We start from the raw sequence: 18,157 nt of genomic DNA on the forward strand, positions 1-18,157 counted from the left end.
ATAGAAATATATGGAGTCATAACATTTTTAACATACCGACAGATTCTCTTTCTAATTGTAAAGGGTGTAATAATATCCCATTTCGATCTTTACTGTCTATCCCCAAAACTTTGAAACTTGAATGAAAATTCAAAGAAAACAAATACCGGAAATAAATTTTTCAAAACAAACATATCAAACTTCATTTTCAAAAACTTCATTGAAATGTACCCAAATTCTCCAGCCAATGAAATGAAACATTTATTGGATCATCATGCCTTCATTGTCAACACCGATCGCAAATCTCTATTCGCCCAAATTAAAACGATGGTCTCCCAGGCGCAAGAAGTTGCCCTCAAAGAATTAAATCAACGACGTAATGCCTTAAAAGAACTATTGGAACGTGAGGATAAAATCTATGAAGAGGAATTCGCGAATAAAGTAAAATCACGTATGGACGATGACAGAAAACAGCGCAAGGAAATTTTGCTACAAATTAAAGAAGAAAATGCCAGAAATGAGCAGGAATTCCTGAAGACCAAGCGCATACAGCAGTACATGAACAGTTGCTATGAGATACGTGAAGCTGTGCGGCATCGGGAAATGTTAAAAGTTAAAGAATGTCAACAGGAGCAGATCTTGGAAAAGGAAAGAGCCCTTAGAAGGCAACAGCAGGAGGAGGGCTATTGGCTGAAGGTGCAGCAGAAAAATATCGAAGAAATGGATAGACAACAACGACAGGAAGAATCCCTAAAGAAATCACTGACACGGCACGTTGCGGATACTTTAAAAGTTCAATTAGTTGAACTTGAGGAGAAGAGAGATAAAATACGGCAAGAAAAATTGGAAGAAAAACAACAATTGGATGTGTTATTGGAAGAGATACGTTTGGAAGAATTCGATCGTAAACATAGAGGCATTTCTCCAAAGATTTTAAAATATCGCCAAGAACTTCTTGATATGATATCAGAAAAGCAAATACACCATCAGAAAGAGCAAATGGAACACATCGAAATCCACCAAGAAATCTTAAAGGCGATATCTGAAATGGATGCTAAGGAGTCGAGGGATTTAATGGAGAAAAAGAAAGCATTACACAAAGCCACAATTGACTACATTAAATATGTAAAACATATGCGTGATATAGAGCGACAACAACTCGAAATGTATAATAATCGCATTGATGATTTATATCGTGTTGATAACTGTACCAAACGTAATATACAACGTGAAAGGGAACGTAAAGCCCGCTTGGCAGAGAAATGTTTTGCTGAGCTACGCAAACAAATTCAGGAGCAATGTAAACGACGTTTACGCGAAGAGGCAGAACAGCGTGAATGTAAAATTCTTGAAAATCGATTTGTAAGAGAAGAAAAATCACGCCAACAAATTATTGAGGAAAGACAAAGACATCGTCGGGAATTGGATAATCAGATACAACAATTGAAAAGGATACAATCAGAAGAGGAAGCGAAATTTAATAAGGATTTAGAAAGAGCTTCAAATGATCCTGAATTTTGTTCTCAATTGGCCGGGCAGTATATTAGCGAAGGTATTGATTATTTGGAACCTCATGCAAATTGGCGTTTATTATCTGGCCCCAGCAAACCATGTTGTCCTACGGAAATAAAAATAACAGATCGGAAGACAATGGATAGAAAAATGCCAGGGAAAATTATGATGACAAAGGAAAACATGAAATTACAAGGTAAATGTATTGACGGCCGAGGAGATGAACCTTCTATTTCGTAAAACTTTATTTTGTAAAATATACCGGAATATACGAATATGAATTAATATAAAACTCATTGTATATATAATATTGTGAGGTGCATCAAAATTTCAATAGACCGACGGATATGGCTTAATCGACATAGCATTAGGTAGTGAAAAAGAAATCCATTATTTTTTTTTGTCGAAAATGTCGATAAAGTCGGAGAAATAATCGAAGTTGGCCGGCATGTTAGCAGTCGTAACATCGCCCAGGAGCTAAAAATCGGCCATAAAGCTGGATTTAAAAAGAAGCTCGATGTTTGGGTGCCACACCAATTAACAGAAAAAAAATTGAATGGATCGAATTTCCATCTGCGAAGCCTTGTCCAAACGGAATCAGATAGACCTATTCCTTAAACGGATGGTGACTGGAGATGAGAAATGGATCACATACGATAACCCTGTGCGAAGACGATCGTGGCCAAAGAGCAGTGAAGCATCTCAAGCGGTGGCCAAATCACGACTAACGGCCAGGAAGGTTCTGCTATGCATTTGGTGGGACTAGAAGGGGATTATTTATTATGAGTTGTTTCCATATGGCCAAACGCTAAATTCTGATCTCTACTGTCAACTGGACCATTTGAAGATAGCAATTGATTAGAAACGGCCAGAATTGGCCAACAGGAGAGGTGTCGTGTTCCACCAAGACAACGCTAAGCCACACACATCTACAATGGCTCTCCAGAAACTTCGGGAGTTTAATTGGGATGCTTGGTGCTAATGACTTAGCACCAAGCGATTATGATATTTTTCTTGCATTGCAAAATTACTTTAATGATAAAAAAAATTGGCATCTAGGGTGGACTGTGAAAATCGACTACTAGAGTTTTTTGCAAATAGAGATCAGAGAGATCAGAGAGCAAATAGAGAGAGATCTATGGGAGATAATACGCCATATTATTTTTTATTACGTTATTACAAAGTACTTTGTTGAATAGATTGTAAAAGATGGATAACAAATATAAGTTTTTATTCGGTATAGAGCTACACATTTAGTTTAAAGCCGTTAAAATACTGAAAATTTGGAGGTATTTTTGTGGGAGAGCTGTAATAATAAGGGTAAAATCGGTAATTGCTGTTTAAAAGGTTTTGTATCGTACTACAAGAAATTTAATTTGAAATAATAATAATAATTTGATAAACAAGATTGTCAATATGAAAAATATTTTATCGATTAACAAAATAAAATTCAACAAAATTTTTAGTATATATGAGAATTGCTTTATCCAAATATTTTCGAATAGGATTACAATTTTTTTTATCGGCGATTGTAAATATAAACATTATTTTTATCGGCGAAAAATCAATCAAATTTTAATTGGATTTTTGAATTTTTTATCAAATGTTTACAATTTTTTTTCCTGTGTAGCACAAATGTTCCTGGGATTGATTTAATTCGGAGACTTAACAATATGATACTTTATAAGGAAATCCAATCAATTACCAGGAATCAGAACTGGTTCAACGTAAGCAAAAAATGCCTGTACTTATTATTCTGTTCCATATTCTAGAAAACGTAGAAATTAGAATCTGTGGATGATATTGTAAACATGGTCTTCTCTCTAGACTGTGAGGTGGCATTATATTAGGTCAATACGTTTCGATTTTAAGGATTTTGAAGTGCATTTTACACGCTAATTGTCCATAACTATCTCTGATTTAAGATTTTAAATATAAGAATACAATTTGGAGGTAGGGAATACCGTCGTATTTAATTCATATCTTATTTTTTCGCATATTGAAATAGTATATTATGCTCTAAAGGACCTATATTTGATTGATCCTTTTATTGTTTAGTTCCATTATTGTTTATTTAAAATTTTTAAGATATAATAAACGTTTTACATACCCATAAATTTGTCCTTATCATGTTACCGCCTTCAAGTTTAGTGAAATCCCCAGTTTGTTCACAACAAAAGTCTCGAACCTGCAATATAAAAAAATGGATGGATATCTTAAATTTCGGAATATAAATATCAATATAATTTAATTTGCATTACATTTATTTTATAATGTGATCAAACACATAGATAAAATATTGTTATTATTTTAAGAATTTATTATTTTTTCCTAGTAATATCAAATTCCAGTGAACAAATAATATTCCCATTAAATAACATGTAAATCATGCGTGATAATCGATTAAGGTGTGACCCAACACATGTTACTGCCTACAACAAGCTAGACCACTTTTAATAATTTTTAAAATCAATATTTATTTGAGCATTAAAAATAAACTTTTTTAAATTGGCCAAAACCAACACCTCTTAGGAGTGCATCACCATAAAAATATATGTTATTTTTAGCGCAGAACGAATATCTTTATATAAAAATTGGATGGTGGTGAATACCTTTTTGCGAAAAAAAAAACATTCAACGTGTTGTAATTAACGCATACGCCCCTTAACAAGCCAAACGAAAAACGCATAAATACGCCTCCGTCAGTTGCACAGGCGCTGTCTGCTAAAACGTTTTCGATGACTTGGATTTTTTTCGTTTTTTGAGATACTAGTTACTATTCTTAGGCGCCATAAAAGGACGACATGTAATGTGCGTGTCAACTCAGGAAAATATTTTTTGTTGTGCCCAAAAGTGATATTGAATGTTGCTGTAACCACCTTATAGTTGGTGGTATATTGGTGTAATACAGTTTGACACGTTAAAAGTAAAAAAAGTAATTGAAAAATAAACAAAAAATAATCGAACGCCAAATATATTGGATTGGAATTTATGTGGGAAAACCTTTTTGTAAACTTGAAAGTTATCACAATATTGTGCAACAAAGTATTGGAAGCTGTCATTTAAGTTAACAAGTTCAAATGGTAAAGAAAGCCAACTTCGACTTCGTTATGCCTTACAATAAATATTTTTAATATAAACCCCGTGTGGAATTAACAAAAGTTGAATGGGACCGAAAATAAGGGAACATACGGCAAATGCGGTTATTATTTTATAACCAGTAGTAAATTCTCTAAAACATAATTGCAAGAATATTCTCAAAATTAAATAGGAGTTTATTAATTTTTACAGGAAACATATATCCTAGTTTAGATACATTTCCATCTAATGGACAACGATTGCGAACACTACTGTACAATATTAGAATCACAAACATCAATGTCTCCATAAAATGAAAATTTTGTGATTCATCATTCCAGATTTCTGATGAATAAATAATCATCCTCAGAAAATTATCAATGCAGGATCCACATTTTGAAATAAACGTCCCATTCCATATTCGGTATTTTATAGGTTTTAAACTCATTTTCTCTTCGAACTGGCAGTAGTTCGGCATTCAAGATTCATGGTGAATAAAATTCTTCTTCTCAGAAAATTATCCATTCAGGTCCATGTGTTTTATAGACCCTATTCTAGCCCAGATTTTATACCCTACACAACTATGTTGTCAGGGTATTATAGCTTTGTGCAGCCCCAAGAGTTTGTAACGCCGCGAAATATTGGTCCTAGACCCACCTTCAAGTATACCGATCGTCATATCTCGACTAGAGTCGATCTAGACATGTGTGTCCGTCCGTCTGCCCATTATAATTTGTAAACACGATACAGTTATGGCCACAGTTAGTTACCAATCTTCACGAAATTTTGCATGTAGGATGGGTTCTGGCCAATGAAGACCCCTATTGTTTTTGGTAAAGATCGGTTAATATTCAGGGGATGAAATGGACCAAATACTAAATTTTTGTCGGTTTTTCTGGTCGCTCCAGAGGCCGCAATTATGGCCCGAACATCGTGAAATTTTACATGGAGAAGGGGATTGGGCCAAGGAATAAGCATGGATGTTTTGATAAAGATCGGCAAATATTTAGCGGGTCAAATGGACACAGACTTTTGTGTGAAAAATGACAAAATTTGTATTCTATAGCATATATATTTACTCCTGAAGGACATAGACCCGAGAGGTTGATATTATATCCGAGAAGAGTGGTTGACCTTTAAATTGATACCAATTATATTGTGGTATGTACTCGGATGTGGGAGTTACACTTAAATGTTTACAGGTGCTTACGTATTCAGATATTATTTAGTAACCCATTACCACATTAGAGGTCGGAAATACAGCGCTGATCGCTTTGAAATTTTCCATGAGGATCCAGGTATGGCCAAGGATAATGCCTATAATTTTCGGTGATGGTCATATTATAATATTGGGGTGAAGTGAACCGAAGACTTATATGTTTGTGTTTTTTCGAGTCGATCTATAGGCAACAAGCTGAACATCACAACAAAACCCCCGTTGAGGGAATCTGGACAAGTAGTTAGAAGAGCTTTACTGAATATTAGTAATATTTGTTGGTTGGTCACTAGTCAGTCAAGAGAGTGCAAATATCGCGAAATATTACCATACCTCAGAATGTAGTGCCGCAGAAAGTTAGATTTTCGTGGAAGTTGTGTAGGGTATCATATGGTCGGCCCCGTCCGACTGTACTAGTCCGCTCTCTGGTTTTAACTAGAACGTCTGTAATTTGGTATTTAATTTTCTCAGAGCATGAAGAACGTAAAATGACATTGTCTTCAAATACGACAACATAAAAACTATTAATCCAATCGATTTGAAATTTTAACACGATATTCTGGACGTACAGAGCGATCGTATGAAATCGGATAAATTCAATCGATGGAGATCTTCCCTCTTTTTCAGCTTGTTTTTGGTCAGAAATATCTAATCTAATTTTATCAAATTTTAGAGCGAAGTCAAATTCGAGATTCAAATTTCCAGTGATCGGCCGTCGAAAAACAGTACTTTTCTTTAAATAAAAAAATAACATGTTTGTCAATTTATTTTCTTCTTCTTTATGTCATCAAATACATGTATGCAAAGTTAGTAGTTTAAATTGAGCAGCCGGTTGAAAGTCGTAGAAATTTGAAATGAGAATGGGGGCCCCCTTTAAGTAATTTTGAATCCATACAAACAGAAGTTCGGCATGTTTACACCTTACGTCGTTTTACTTATTTATATATAACCCACATATACTTCTCAGAGAATTGTAGAGCGACTAAAAAAGTCCCGAAGTTTCTGGCGAGTCACTGAAATTGTTTGATCGATACTTTACGAGAAAAATATCTGTACAGCCATCTGCCGAAAAAATAATGGATTTATCTTTCCCCAACCTAGTATATATTTTTCTATACCTCGAACAAATTGCCGGAGCACATTTTGAGCTCCGATTGAGACACCACCAAAATATGATTATTTGAAGCTTCTGCAACATCTTCTAGTGCCGAAAATCGTATTGTGCAGTTATAAAAATAAGTCATTGGGTGTCAAGTTAAGGCTGTACGTAATATGACCAGTTACCGGCGAAAACATTTTTAAGTACACAAAATGTATTTGAGGGTCCTTGGAAGTTATTGGAAGCTTCTACAGGATCTTCTAGTGCCGAAAATCGCATTGTGCGGTTATAAAAATACGTTATTGGATGTTAAGTAAAGGATGTAGGTGCTGGTTTTGAACCAATGTGTGTAGATTGCATCATGGTTTTTCGAATTTCTCGTCTTTAGGCAAACAAATTGGCTTTATCGCTCTGAATTGATTGTCCTACGTGTTTCGAAGTGTTGCTACCACAAACAACTTCCGTCGGATTTCACTCGTCTTCGAAGACATTTATGCTCGATTGCTGTTTTGATTCGAACTTATATGAATAGATCCATGCTGAAGTAATTTACTATTTTAGGACTTACACTTTACAATTGATGTGCTATTTGAATGCAATAATGTTGTGTTCCCATGTCTCAGGTCACATTAAATATTTAAAATCAATAAAATGCATTTCCCTTTTATTTACAAATTGTACTTAAAAAATAAACAAAACCATCAACCTCGACCCATTGTTTATCAGCCCTGCAATATTGTCCTATTGTTTTCATTTATGTTGTTTTTATTTATATATTTTTTTTACTTAGCTGCTGGACACCTTCACAGCATCTAGGCGTTGCGTACTGATAATGCCGCTGGCGTTCTGATGTCGATTGCGTGCGCACATGTTTTATGACTTTTTTTCGTTGGTTGGTAGTGTGCGATCAAGAATGGATGGGAAGGAGGTCCAACCAACTCATAGGGCGTACATGTCGAAATCCATTAACATTCTTGTCATCATCATCATCTTCGATGTCGACGTCGTCATCTTCCTTGTCGTAGTCGTTGTCCTCATGCCGTACTGCAACTACTACACCTCTAATCTGTGCAGAATCACATCGCAAATAATGCGTGTTTCATCTCCATGTTGGCTGTTTGTGATTTCATTGGCACACAAACTATTTTTAGTTTTCAGTGACCAGATATGAAGTGCTGCCTGCTGCTGCTGATGTTGATGAAGAACAAAAGAACGCCATGGACTTTTTTGGTTTAATGACAATTTGTGTCGTTTGTTATCCCCTAGAGGCCCGAAGAGAAGATTGTTCGTTCGAAATACAAAAGAGACATGGCACGCATTGTATTTGTTCAGCGCTGATTTTAGGTGATGTAAAGGGGCGGTGTCCGATACTTATTGAAGGTGGTAACCACAAATGTGATTTTTATGATACCCTTTCATGCACTTGGAGATGATGCACAGGAATATGACACATGGTTGGGAATTCTAGGATTTTAGTGGCTTTTGATTGTGTCATTGTATTTTGTTCGAAAAAATGCCAAAAGTGTATAAAATTCATTACAAATGAAAACAATAACCGTTCCAAAACAAATATCTTATCGTTATTCTTGTAAAGTGTTAAATAAGTTATTTCTAGTTCTATTTGAAAATATAAAGGAACTGTTCCAAAGGAGAGATTAATAAAGAAACAGAGTGAGCTAAATTCAAATTAAAACCCGTAATCCAAGCTAACGATGTTAAATCCCAATTCTGTGCGAAAATGATCGATGATGACAGATTATTATGAAGTCAGTTATGATTATTAAAGGAGAGGGAATTGAAAATATCAATTGTAGTCTATAAAGCGACTAGATATATAGTCACAGTTATTCGATTCCCTAAACTTTCATATATCATCAGTGAATATTATTGGCAATATAACCAGAACTTCATGCAAAATTTCAGATGCCATCTTGTGTGTTAATAATACTTGCAATAGGACCAATATTTCGTGGGATTAAAAAACGTTTTACATTTACATTTTATTTTGCATTGTGAAACTACATGGGTAAAAATTCCTTATGGGGTCGATGGGAGTGCAAATTTGCTAAAGGTCATGATTTTATGTTATGGCGTGATCAATGTTTTGCTGCTGAATTTATAGTAGAAAAAAAACAAAAATTTACTTTGAAAATGGCTGCTTTTTGAGTTGAAACATAATGTCGACCATTGATAAATTTGCAAAAAATTGATCATTAAGCTCAAAAAATAAAATCATCCAATGATCTTCGCAAAAACTTAAAGAACAAATTTTATGTTATACCCTACACAACTATCTTTTTAGGGTATTATAGCTTCGTATAGCCCCAAGAGTTTGTAACGCCGCGAAATATTGGTCCTAGACCAACCTTTATGTTACTGATCGTCATATCTCGACTGTCCGTCCGTCTGTCCATTATAATTTGTAAACACGATACAGGCCACAGTTATGGATCAACCGTCACGAAATTTTGCATGTAGGAGGGGTTCTAGCCAAAGAAGTCCTCTATTGATTGTTCGGTTAATATTTAAGGTATGAAATGGACCACTTTATTTTTGTCAGTTTTTCTGGTTTCTCTGGAGGCCATAATTATGACCCGAATACCACGAAAGTTTACGCGGAGAAGGGGACCTGACCAAGGAATAAGAATGACTTATTTGATTAAGATCGGCCAATATTTAGAAGGTCAAATGAACCCAGACTTTTCTAAAATTTGCATTTTATGGCATATATATTTACTCCTAAAGGATGTGGACCGGAGAAGTTGACAGTATATCCAAGAGGAGTAGTTGAGCTTTAAATTGATACCAATTATATTGGTGTATGCCCTCGCATTCGGGAGTTACAAGTAAATATTTCAGGTGTCTACGAATTTTACTAGAGAATATAGTATTGCTATAAAATTGTGAATGCTGAATGCTATAAAATTGTACTTGAAGGTCCGATTATAGTCAAGGACGACGCCTATAATTTTCGATGTTTGGTCAGATAATATAATTGGGATGAAATTGACCGAAAACTTAATTTTTGGGTGTTTTCAAGTCGCTGAACATCACAACACACCACACGGGGAGAGGGATCTGGCCAAATAATTTGAAGGGCTGTTTCGATAATGATAGATCACAAAATAGCGGGTCAAATACAACCGGAAAACAAGTTTCGAAGAATATGCCTCCAATCGGTCAAAAGCTGGCAATATCGTGAAATATTGCCCAGGCACCAGCAACGTACTCAGGATTTCATTTCGGGGTGGGCCCGGTAGTACAAAATGGAAAAATTCGCTGCTGCGAACATAAATTTTCTGTGAAAAAAATTCATTTCGGGGAGGGGGCCCGGGCCCCCCGGGCCGCCCCCCTGCGTACGTCCCTGCCAGGCACAGAATTAGAGTTCCGTGGTAGATGTGTAGGGTATCATATGGTCGGCCCGTCTGACTATACTGCTCCGCTCACTGGTTTTATATACGGTTATTGCATGTTATTTTTGATATGTAGTACATATCCTTCTTCTATCTCGAATGTCCTTTTTTTGAACTGTAAACAAAAAACCCAGAAAGCGAAATTGTTAATCACCAAATCTCCCCAAATCGAAATCCTTCCCTTTACTTTGATGAAAATAAATGTTAAAACATAATAGTCACATGAGTATGAGCAGTTGTGGGGATCTACAAAGACGAGGCAAATCCAACGCAAGTTGTTCGTGGGAGAAGCACTTCGAAGCAAATGGTCGCTTGTTTTATCAGCAAAACTGGTCATATGACAACTGTTTCACTTGAGTAACGTACGATGGCTAATTCTGAATGGTACACCTGAAGTTCACGGAGAGATTCGAAAAACGAACAATGTAAGGTATTTTGAAGGTTTTAGTCTTATATTCAAACTGAAATTTTGGCAAACCCTCAGTAAATATTTGAACAGTGTTTTCCAAACAAATTTGCTGTTCGTTTTTCGTCTATATTCTTTGCAGAAAATTTGCAATATAGGACCCCTTTTTTACATATCGCTCATATAAAGATCACAACAAAAATACCCACTATTAAAACTAATATGTCATTGCGTGTCACTTATTCTAGAGGAGTCAATGATTTCCAAAAAATTCTAGTTTGGGTTATGACAAGGAAAAATCCAATCGAAGTGCTAAAGAAACCACTCCTTAGCCACTTTTAGCCGATGTTTTGTCGTTATCTCCCTGTCCATCTAAAATTCTTCTATTTCTCAGAATAAGACAGAATCACGCTAAATGAACGATCTATAATTTAATACATTTTATGCATTTGCCCGGTTGTCCATTCGGTCTACAAATTCGCCTTATCTCACTAAATCCTTTAAATTGGACTTAGATTCGTCAGAAACAGTACAAAATTAATTTTTTTAAACTTAAGATGGACTTCGGCGAAATCAGGCCTGTATTTTTATTTTTTATAAAATGAAAGTTCTTTATGCTGCTCGTCAACTGAATAATCCATGCATTGCAACTTTTCTGCGAATCGCTATTTCGCAATTAAGTTTCGTCAAAATCGGTTCAGATTTAGACATAGCTCTCATTGTCCGATTTAATGTAAATGATTTACTTTCGATTTGCACGAAATTTGGCATATCGTACTGAATTAAGTCTAGAATGATATGTGCTAAGTTTTGTGAAGATGGTTCAGATTTAGATATAGCTCTCGTATATATATATATATATATATATATTCGTCCGATCTAATGTAAATGGTGTTCCAAAGTCCCTATATATCTTTAATTTTGCACGAAATTTGGCATAGAGTACTGAAGTAAATCTATAATAATGTGTGTTAAGTTTCGTGAATATCGGTCCAGATTTAGATATAGGTCTCATATTTATTCCGTCCGATTTAAGGTAAATGATGCACCACAGTCCTTATATATTAGGTTGGGGAAAAAGGTATCCATTATTTTTATAGGAACTATAGGACTTTATTTAATATGCCGGAATGTCCGATTTGGGCCATATATGCACCGTGTTGTTGTATGATGTGTTGTCATTTTAAAGGTAAATTCATAGTGCCTCCCTCATAGATGTTCTGCTCTCTATTTGAAAAAGGCTGTAGTAGTCGATTTTCACAATCCTCCTTAGATACCATTTTTTTTATCATTAAAGACATTCTGCAATGTAAGACAAATATGATAATCGACTAAGCTCCCGAAGTTTCTGGCGAGTCACTGTAGATGTGTGTGCCCTAGCGTTGTCCTGCTTTCTGGCAATTACTATCTTCAAACGGTACAGATGTTGACAGTAGAGATCAGAATTTAGCGTTTGGCCATATGGCCAGTTACAGTCCCACAAATGCATAGCAAAACCTTCCTGGCCGTTAGTCCTGATTGGGCCCCTGTTTGAGGTGCTTCACTACTCTTTGACCACGATAGTTTTCGCCAGGATTATCGTATGTTATCCATTTTTCATCTCCAGTCACTATCCGTTTAAGGGATGGGTCTATCTCATTCGGTTTGGCCAAGGCTTCGCAGATGTAAATTCGATCCATCCTATTTGTTCTGTTAATTGGTGTGGCACCCAAACATCGAGCAAACATACCAGATTTGTATTAATGGTATGACTGCTAAAATGCCGTTCAACTTCGATAATTTCTCCGATTTTATCAATAATAAAAATAATGGATTTCTTTTTCCCCAACCTAATATTTACAGGCAGAGGGTATATATCGACTTAACAATGTTTTCCGAGGGTTTCAGTTTATTTCTGCGCTTTCGGTTTTTTTTTTTGTTTTTTTAGAAATTTAGAAATCTCGATGTATTTTATAATATTTATCGACCCTTTTCAAGGATTATGACTAAATTTTGGAAAATTTGATTTTCAATTAAAAAAAAAATTCTGCACATATTACCTATATATCCGAATTGACTGAAGCACTTTGATATGTAGCGCGGATTTATGACATATATTTCATGTTGCAGAGACACACATCGATATGCGCTATACACACAAAAAAGAAAACTTGTCACATGACTTTATGTACAAACGAATTAAATTCCTATGGCTAAAAATAATCTTCATTGAAAGGGAAAAACCACATAAAGTCTAGAAAAATGGATCATGATAATCTGCGACAAATATATGTTTGAAAATTATTTTTATTTTTTTTTATAAAAAATATTATTGGTCTCGGACAATGTGTAATGCGATACTCTTACGATGCATATCATGTGGCTGCTGTGTATGGGTGCCAATGTCAATATCGAACAATACCACCGAGATGAACAAACAACAACCTACAAACGACTGATGATGATTCTTAAAATATCCGTTCATCTGTGGCCAATGTTTGTACGTATGTGTGTGTTCCTAAGGAGGGCAACAGCGAACTGTTGACTGACTGTAAAAATAAGTGTTATTCGTACGACGACGTCGTCCTTTGTGGTCACCACATTGAAAGTGAAGGTTCTTTTATTGCCTGGCCGTTGGCTGGATGTCTGTCTGGCGGCTGTTAGGTTAATTTTTTTCTTGGTTTTTCTTTGGTGTCCACACCCTTGGCCTGGTGGTATACTAAAGAAGAAGAACTCTTAACAAAAAACGTAGCTATGTGGTCCGTTTGCTTTATAGATTAAGTTTATTTGTTTTGTTTCAGTTTTGTCTTGCGGCTATTTACTGTCTGATATATGTACGATATATATATGTGCGAATCGTATGTGTGTCTGTGTATTATTGCTGTTAATTGATACTGCTTTTAAAAACCGCTGTATGATGCAGAAGCATCATGGCTGTATGTTGTAATCGTCTGCATCCTCACCAAGTTTTAGTTTCAGTTGAAGTTTTTTTTTTCCATTTGGTCGCTCGTCCAACATCATCTTTGTCGATTGCTGGCGAAGATCAGCTGAAGACCCAAACAACAACAACAAACCTTTCTGTTGCGCTAGTCTTTGCTATGTGACGAATATTAATTTGTTTTTTATCATTATGATTTTAAGGCGTCTGTGTTACTTTTATGGTCTGAGGTGTAATAAAACCCAGACTACAACAAATAATAAAGAATAAGAAGAGTAAGCGAACAACAAAAATGCGAAACATTCGACTGGAAATATTTTGCAAATTTGTTAATACCATAAAAGGACACCAGCGAGTAATTCAATAACTTGTGAAGTACAAAATTGGTATTGAACAGGGGGGCATTTTTCTACAAATTGGGTAGTGAATATAAATTAATGGTGGTTTGTAAAGGAGGTATGGATTGAATGTAGGATGTAATGCCCGGTTGAGATATGCATAATAAATTGAAGAAATAAGCAGGTCAATTTCCTTGGCTATTCAAAAGTAATTTCGCTTAGCTTAAACGTTGAAAAACTATTCTTAAAAAAACCCACGCCTTGTGATAGTCCTTGAAAAAATCCCCGCCATGGGATATTCCTTGAAAACTATTCTATAAAAAATCCACGCCTTGGGATAGTCCTTGAAAAAATAATCTTTAAAAAATCCACGCATTGTGATAGTCCTTGAACAAATAATCTTTAAACCAGTGAGCGGAGCAGTATAGTCGGACGGGGCCGACCATACGATACCCTACACAACTACCACTGAACTCAAATTTTCTACGGATGTGTATTCCGAGCCTAGGCAATATTTCGTGATATTTGCACACTCTTGCCCGATTAGAGGTAAACAGCACCTCTTCCTCACACTGACATATTTTCCGAATATTACGAGTATTCAGTACAGTTATTGTCCAGATTCCCTTCACCGTGGGTTGTGTTGTTGTAGATCAACTCGAAAATAACACAAAAAATTAAGTTTTCGGTGCACTTCATTCCAAAATTATTAGCTGATCATCACCGAAAATTATAGGCGTTGTCCTTAACCATAACTGGAACCTCATGAAACATTTCAAAGCGATCAGCGCTATGTTCGGCTCTCTAGAGTGATAATGGGTTACTAAATAACATACAAATACGGAGATACCTGTAAATTTTTAGGTGTAACTCCCACATCAGAGCACATACAACAATATAATTGGTCTTAATTTAAAGGTCAACCACTCCTCGTGGATATAATATCAACTTTTCGGGTCTATGTCCTTCAGGGGTAAATATATACGCTGTAGAATACAAATTTTGTAATTTTTCACACAAAAGTCAGGGTCCATTTGACCCGCTAAATATTGACCGATCTTTATCAAAACAGGCATGCTTATTCTTTGGCCCGACCCATTTCTCCATGCAAAATTTCACGATGTTCGGGTCATTATTGCGGCCTGTGGAGCGACCAGAAAAACCGACAAAAATTTAGTATTTGGTCCATTTCATCCCCTAAATATTAACCGATCTTTCCCAAAAACAATAGGGGTCTTCATTGGCCAGAACCCATCCTACATGCAAAATTTCGTGAAGATTGGTCCATAACTGTGGCCTGTATCGTGTTTACAAATTATAACGGACGGACGGGCACACATGTCTAGATCGACTCAGCTAGTCGAGATATGACGATCGGCATACTTAAAGGTGGGTCTAGGACCAATATTTCGCGGCGTTACAAACTTTTGGGGCTGCACAAAGCTATAATACCCTGACAACATAGTTGTGAAGGGTATAAAAATCCAAGCCATGTGATAGTTCTTGAAACAATAATCTTTAAAATATCCACGCCTTGGGATAGTCCTTGAAAAAATAATCTTTAAAAAATCCACGCATTGTGATAGTCCTTGAACAAATAATCTTTAAAAAAACCAAGCCTTGGGAAACTATTCTTTAAAAATCCACGCCTTGGGATAGTCCTTGAAAACCTATTCTTTAAAAATCCACTCCTTGGGATAGTCCTTGAAAAACTATTCTTTAAAAATCCACGCCTTGGGATAGTCCTTGAAAAACTATTCTTTAAAAATCCACTCCTTGGGATAGTCCTTGAAAAACTATTCTTTAAAAATCCACGCCTTGGGATAGTCCTTGAAAAACTATTCTTTAAAAATCCACGCCTTGGGATAGTCCTTGAAAAACTATTCTTTAAAAATCCACGCCTTGGGATAGTCCTTGAAAAACTATTCTTTAAAAATCCACGCCTTGGGATAGTCCTTAAAAAACTATTCTTTAAAAAATCCACGCCTTGTGATAGTCCTTGAACAAATAATCTTTAAAAAAACCAAGCCTTGAAAAACTATTTTTTAAAAAGTACACGCCTTGGAATAGTCCTTGAAAAACTATTTTTTAAAAAATCCACGCCTTGGGATAGTCCTTAAAAAACTATTCTTTAAAAAATCCACGCCTTGGAATAGTCCTTGAAAAAATATTTTTTAAAAAATCCACGCCTTGGGATAGTCCTTGAAAAACTATTCTTTAAAAAATCCACGCCTTGGGATGGTCCTTGAAAAAATATTATTTAAAAAATCCACGCCTTGGGATAGTCCTTGAAAAACTATTCTTTAAAAAATCCACGCCTTGGGATAGTCCTTGAAAAAATATTCTTTAAAAAATCCACGCCTTGTGATAGTCCTTGAAAAAATATTATTTAAAAAATCCACGCCTTGTGATAGTCCTTGAAAAACTATTCTTTAAAAAATCCACGCCTTGGGATAGTCCTTGAAAAAATATTCTTTAAAAAATCCACGCCTTGTGATAGTCCTTGAAAAAATATTATTTAAAAAATCCACGCCTTGTGATAGTCCTTGAAAAAATATTCTTTAAAAAATCCACGCCTTGTGATAGTCCTTGAAAAAATATTATTTAAAAAATCCATGCCTTGTGATAGTCCTTGAAAAAATATTCTTTAAAAAATCCACGCCTTGTGATAGTCCTTGAAAACATATTCTTTAAAAAATCCACGCCTTGTGATAGTCTTTGAAAAAATATTCTTTAAAAAATTCACGCCTTGTGATAGTCCTTGAAAAAATATTCTTTAAAAAATCCACGCCTTGTGATAGTCCTTGAAAAAATATTCTTTAAAAAATCCACGCCTTGTGCTAGTCCTTGAAAAAATATTCTTTAAAAAATCCACGCCTTGTGATAGTCCTTGAAAAAATACTCTTTAAAAAATCCACGCCTTGTGATAGTCCTTGAAAAAATATTCTTTAAAAAATCCACGCCTTGTGATAGTCCTTGAAAAAATATTCTTTAAAAAATCCACGCCTTGTGATAGTCCTTGAAAAAATATTCTTTAAAAAATCCACGCCTTGTGATAGTCGTTGAAAAAATATTCTTTAAAAAATCCAGACCTTGTGATAGTCGTTGAAAAAATATTCTTAAAAAAATTCACGCCTTGTGATAGTCCTTGAAAAAATATTCTTTAAAAAATCCACGCCTTGTGATAGTCCTTGAAAAAATATTCTTTAAAAAATCCACGCCTTGTGATAGTCCTTGAAGACATATTCTTTAAAAAATCCACGCCTTGTGATCGTCGTTGAAAAAATATTCTTAAAAAAATTCACGCTTTAAGAAATATTCTTTAAAAAATTCACGCCTTGTGATAGTCCTTGAAAAAATTTTCTTAAAAAATATTCACGCTTTAAGAAATATTCTTTAAAAAATTAACGCCTTGTGATAGTCCTTGAAAAAATATTCTTAAAAAAATTCACGCTTTAAGAAATATTCTTTAAAAAATTCACGCCTTGTGATAGTCCTTGAACAAATATTATTTTAAATCCACGCCTATAGTAGGCCTGTATGGGCGTTATGCTAAAACAGTTTTTTGAACCATTTCTCCATAGATGTCTTAAAATGAATAATTCGTCTCCGAGCAACTTTCAGTTTAACCTCTAATCTAAATTTTGCATGTTAATGGCTAATGCATTTTACAGAAATTTAAGCCATAAGCAATTACTTAACATAAAATATTTAATAGAGATTTAAACGAAATATACATTATGCACATGTGAAAATTAACTTACATTCGCCCGAAGCCGGAGGTGGAAGTATAGCATTGTAATAACACTTTTGTTGCATCAAACCTATATTTAAATCTTTTCTAGATTTTCCCTCAACGATAAGGTATGAAAGGAAAGAGGTAGAAAGAACTTTCTTGTAATATTCACATCATAGCAGCAGTGACAGAAGTTCGTTGGGCTTTCTTGCTTCTATTGTGTAACATGATATGAGATTATCATTTGCTTGAGGACAAACTGTAATGAAGGTTGTTTTATTATAAATAGAATATGTAGATCTAAACTCGAGAAAAAAATCTAATGGTTTATCAATTACAAATACGAGTATAAAAATACATAGGTTGTATTTTAGGAAAGTCGTACTGTGACTAGAGTTCTAAGGTACTAAAGAAACTTAACATTTTTGTTCGGTGAAATTTACACTGAGAGTTACTGAAGGAG

General features: G+C 35.0%; 1 protein-coding gene across 1 annotated transcript; it reads left to right on the top strand.

Annotated features, from left to right (window-relative positions):
- Positions 1-219: 219 nt before the first annotated feature.
- On the top strand, positions 220-1,687 carry LOC133321471 (trichohyalin-like; the record flags this gene model as incomplete). The annotated part of the gene is made up of 1 exon (XM_061530563.1): positions 220-1,687. A coding segment is annotated over exon 1 (1,456 nt), but the record flags the coding sequence as incomplete, so codon positions are not given.
- Positions 1,688-18,157: the final 16,470 nt, after the last annotated feature.

The sequence above is a fragment of the Musca vetustissima genome, unplaced genomic scaffold (genome assembly GCF_032173495.1).
Source record: "Musca vetustissima isolate MV318-11 ecotype Yass unplaced genomic scaffold, APGP_CSIRO_Mvet_v1 utg4496, whole genome shotgun sequence".
Taxonomy (NCBI): Eukaryota; Metazoa; Arthropoda; class Insecta; order Diptera; family Muscidae; genus Musca; species Musca vetustissima.